This window comes from Silene latifolia, chromosome 2, assembly GCF_048544455.1.
Source record: "Silene latifolia isolate original U9 population chromosome 2, ASM4854445v1, whole genome shotgun sequence".
Taxonomy (NCBI): Eukaryota; Viridiplantae; Streptophyta; class Magnoliopsida; order Caryophyllales; family Caryophyllaceae; genus Silene; species Silene latifolia.
In genome coordinates this window covers 24,229,749-24,231,896 of record NC_133527.1, presented here as the reverse complement: position 1 = coordinate 24,231,896, position 2,148 = coordinate 24,229,749, and the positions used below count along the sequence as shown (strand labels likewise).

General features: G+C 37.8%; 1 protein-coding gene across 1 annotated transcript; it reads left to right on the top strand.

Moving 5' to 3' along the window:
- Positions 1-208: 208 nt before the first annotated feature.
- On the top strand, positions 209-1,216 carry LOC141637410 (protein FAR1-RELATED SEQUENCE 5-like). The gene has a single exon (XM_074446893.1). The coding sequence runs from the start codon at positions 209-211 to the stop codon at positions 1,214-1,216; it is 1,008 nt and encodes a 335-aa protein (XP_074302994.1).
- Positions 1,217-2,148: the final 932 nt, after the last annotated feature.

Here is a 2,148-nt window from a genome sequence, read left to right as displayed (position 1 = left end):
ATGTTCAGTGATAAATGTTGTCTGTATAAGATATTGACATCTCATATAAATTATAAATGTAACCATTTTTACGATTGTTTTATTGTAGACACTCCAAAGTCTCCACATTACTGACTATTAAACATGGTTACATTTATGAATGAACCCATTAACAAACCAGATGTGACCATCTTAATGTATATTTTGATGATAACATTTTACACTAATAATGGTGACATGTCCACAGGTTTATCCCACAGCAAGACATAGGTTATGTCAGTGGCACATTCAGCAAAACGCAATATCTCACTTTGAGAAATTAAAGAGTGATCGATCGTTCCAGAACTTATTCAACAAATGTCTCAATGGTTGTTACAATGAATCAGAATTTGAAGAAACTTGGCGCAAAATGATGAAAGACTCTGGGTTGGAGGGTCATTCTTGGTTTAAGAGACTATATAAACATAGAGTTAAATGGAGCACTGCATTGAACAATGAATACTTTTCTGCCGGGATATTATCGTCTCAGAGGAGCGAGAGCACAAACCATGCTATGGGTTTTCAAGCTTCGAAGACCACGTCAGTGACCGCTTTCTTTGGGATATTTGAAACCACGGTGAGAAGATGGAGAAGTGAGGAGGAGCGGAAAGAATTCAACGGTATAAGATCCATGCCAACCTCCGTTTACCCTCTTGTTGATCTGTTGCTTCATACATCTCAAGTTTATACTGTGAAGCTCTTTCGCATCTTTGAGAGAGAATTCGCTCTTGCAATGGGAACTCGTGCCACAATCTTGCCAATTGATGACTCTATGTTGGTGTATCGCGTCCAACCCGCTGCTTCTGAGGACGGGGCACGTCATGTCACGTATGATTGCTCTAATCAGTTAATTGAATACACTTGCCGAAAGCTCCAGGTTATGGGTATGTTTTGCAGTCACATCATCCGTGTCCTCCACATGCATTCTGTTGGGGAGATACTGAACAGGTACATATTACGCAGATGGACGAAATTTTCCAAGAAAGCTATGTGGGAGAGGCTCCTCCCAAGCGACATTCGCATAAGCGCTGCGAATGACGCCATAAACTGGCGTCGTTCAATGTTGATAGCTACAAATCATCTTATCACTAAATGCCACAATGTTGTTGAGGCAAGACTTATTTTTGAGAAGTTGTGTGTGAAGGCTAATGAGGAAGTGCAGTCGTTACTGTTCAAACTTAGTATGGACGAAGAATGATGTAACGAAGATCTACCTAACGTAGACCCGACTGGCCCTCCAATTCTAGACCCAGTTCGTTGTACGACAAAGGGTCGTAGTGCACGTAAAAAAGGGAATCTGGGGCCAAAGAAGAAGGCTAAGAAAACGATTGAACAAGGCAGTACCATGTACACACCTGTTCCGCGTCTGATTTGATCTACTTGACCCTACATGACATAGCTCAAACATTTTCGGGAAATTTTTTGGGTTCTATGAACTGTGTTAGACCAGTTTATTTTGTGTTAAGACTGTACTCATATAAGATGTAACATATATGAAATCAGATTGATATATCTGCGTTCATACATGTTACCATATTATGATGCTACAAACTGGTCACATTTGTGAACAAGATGGTGACATTATTTGTTATCTATCAATGTCATCATTTTTGGTCATAAACTAAGTATTTTGACTTTAACTTTCAGTGTATGGTTGTTTGTTTTCGTTACTTTTCGACCTTCCAAATGTGTCCTGTTGAAATATGGGTTATTCCTCTTAGCTGTTCAGATATGTTTCCATATTAAGTTGCTACTACCTGGTCACATTTGTAAAAGAAGGAGGTGATATTTTACTAACCTGAAAACAATACTGTAATTTCACATTTTAACAAACCCACATATCACTGATATGTTGGTTACTTTTAAAAATGTTACTACCTTAATTCAGAATGTCACCATTTTAAGTTGTCAACATACACCTACATATCACGACTTACATGGTCACATGTGAACAGACCATAAGAATGTAACCATCTTTAGTCAAATTGTGACCCTTCTTTTAGTTTTAAATACACATCACACACCATGCTCGAAAATTTCAGACTAAATATTTGACATATCACATTTTGACTAAATATTTGATATACTCAAATATTTTGACTATTTTTTTTTTCCTTCCCCACCTTTCAA

Bases quoted from the DNA above. Each gene is read 5' to 3' on its own strand.
- LOC141637410 (XM_074446893.1), top strand. From the start codon at position 209: ATGGTGACATGTCCACAGGTTTATCCCACAGCAAGACATAGGTTATGT.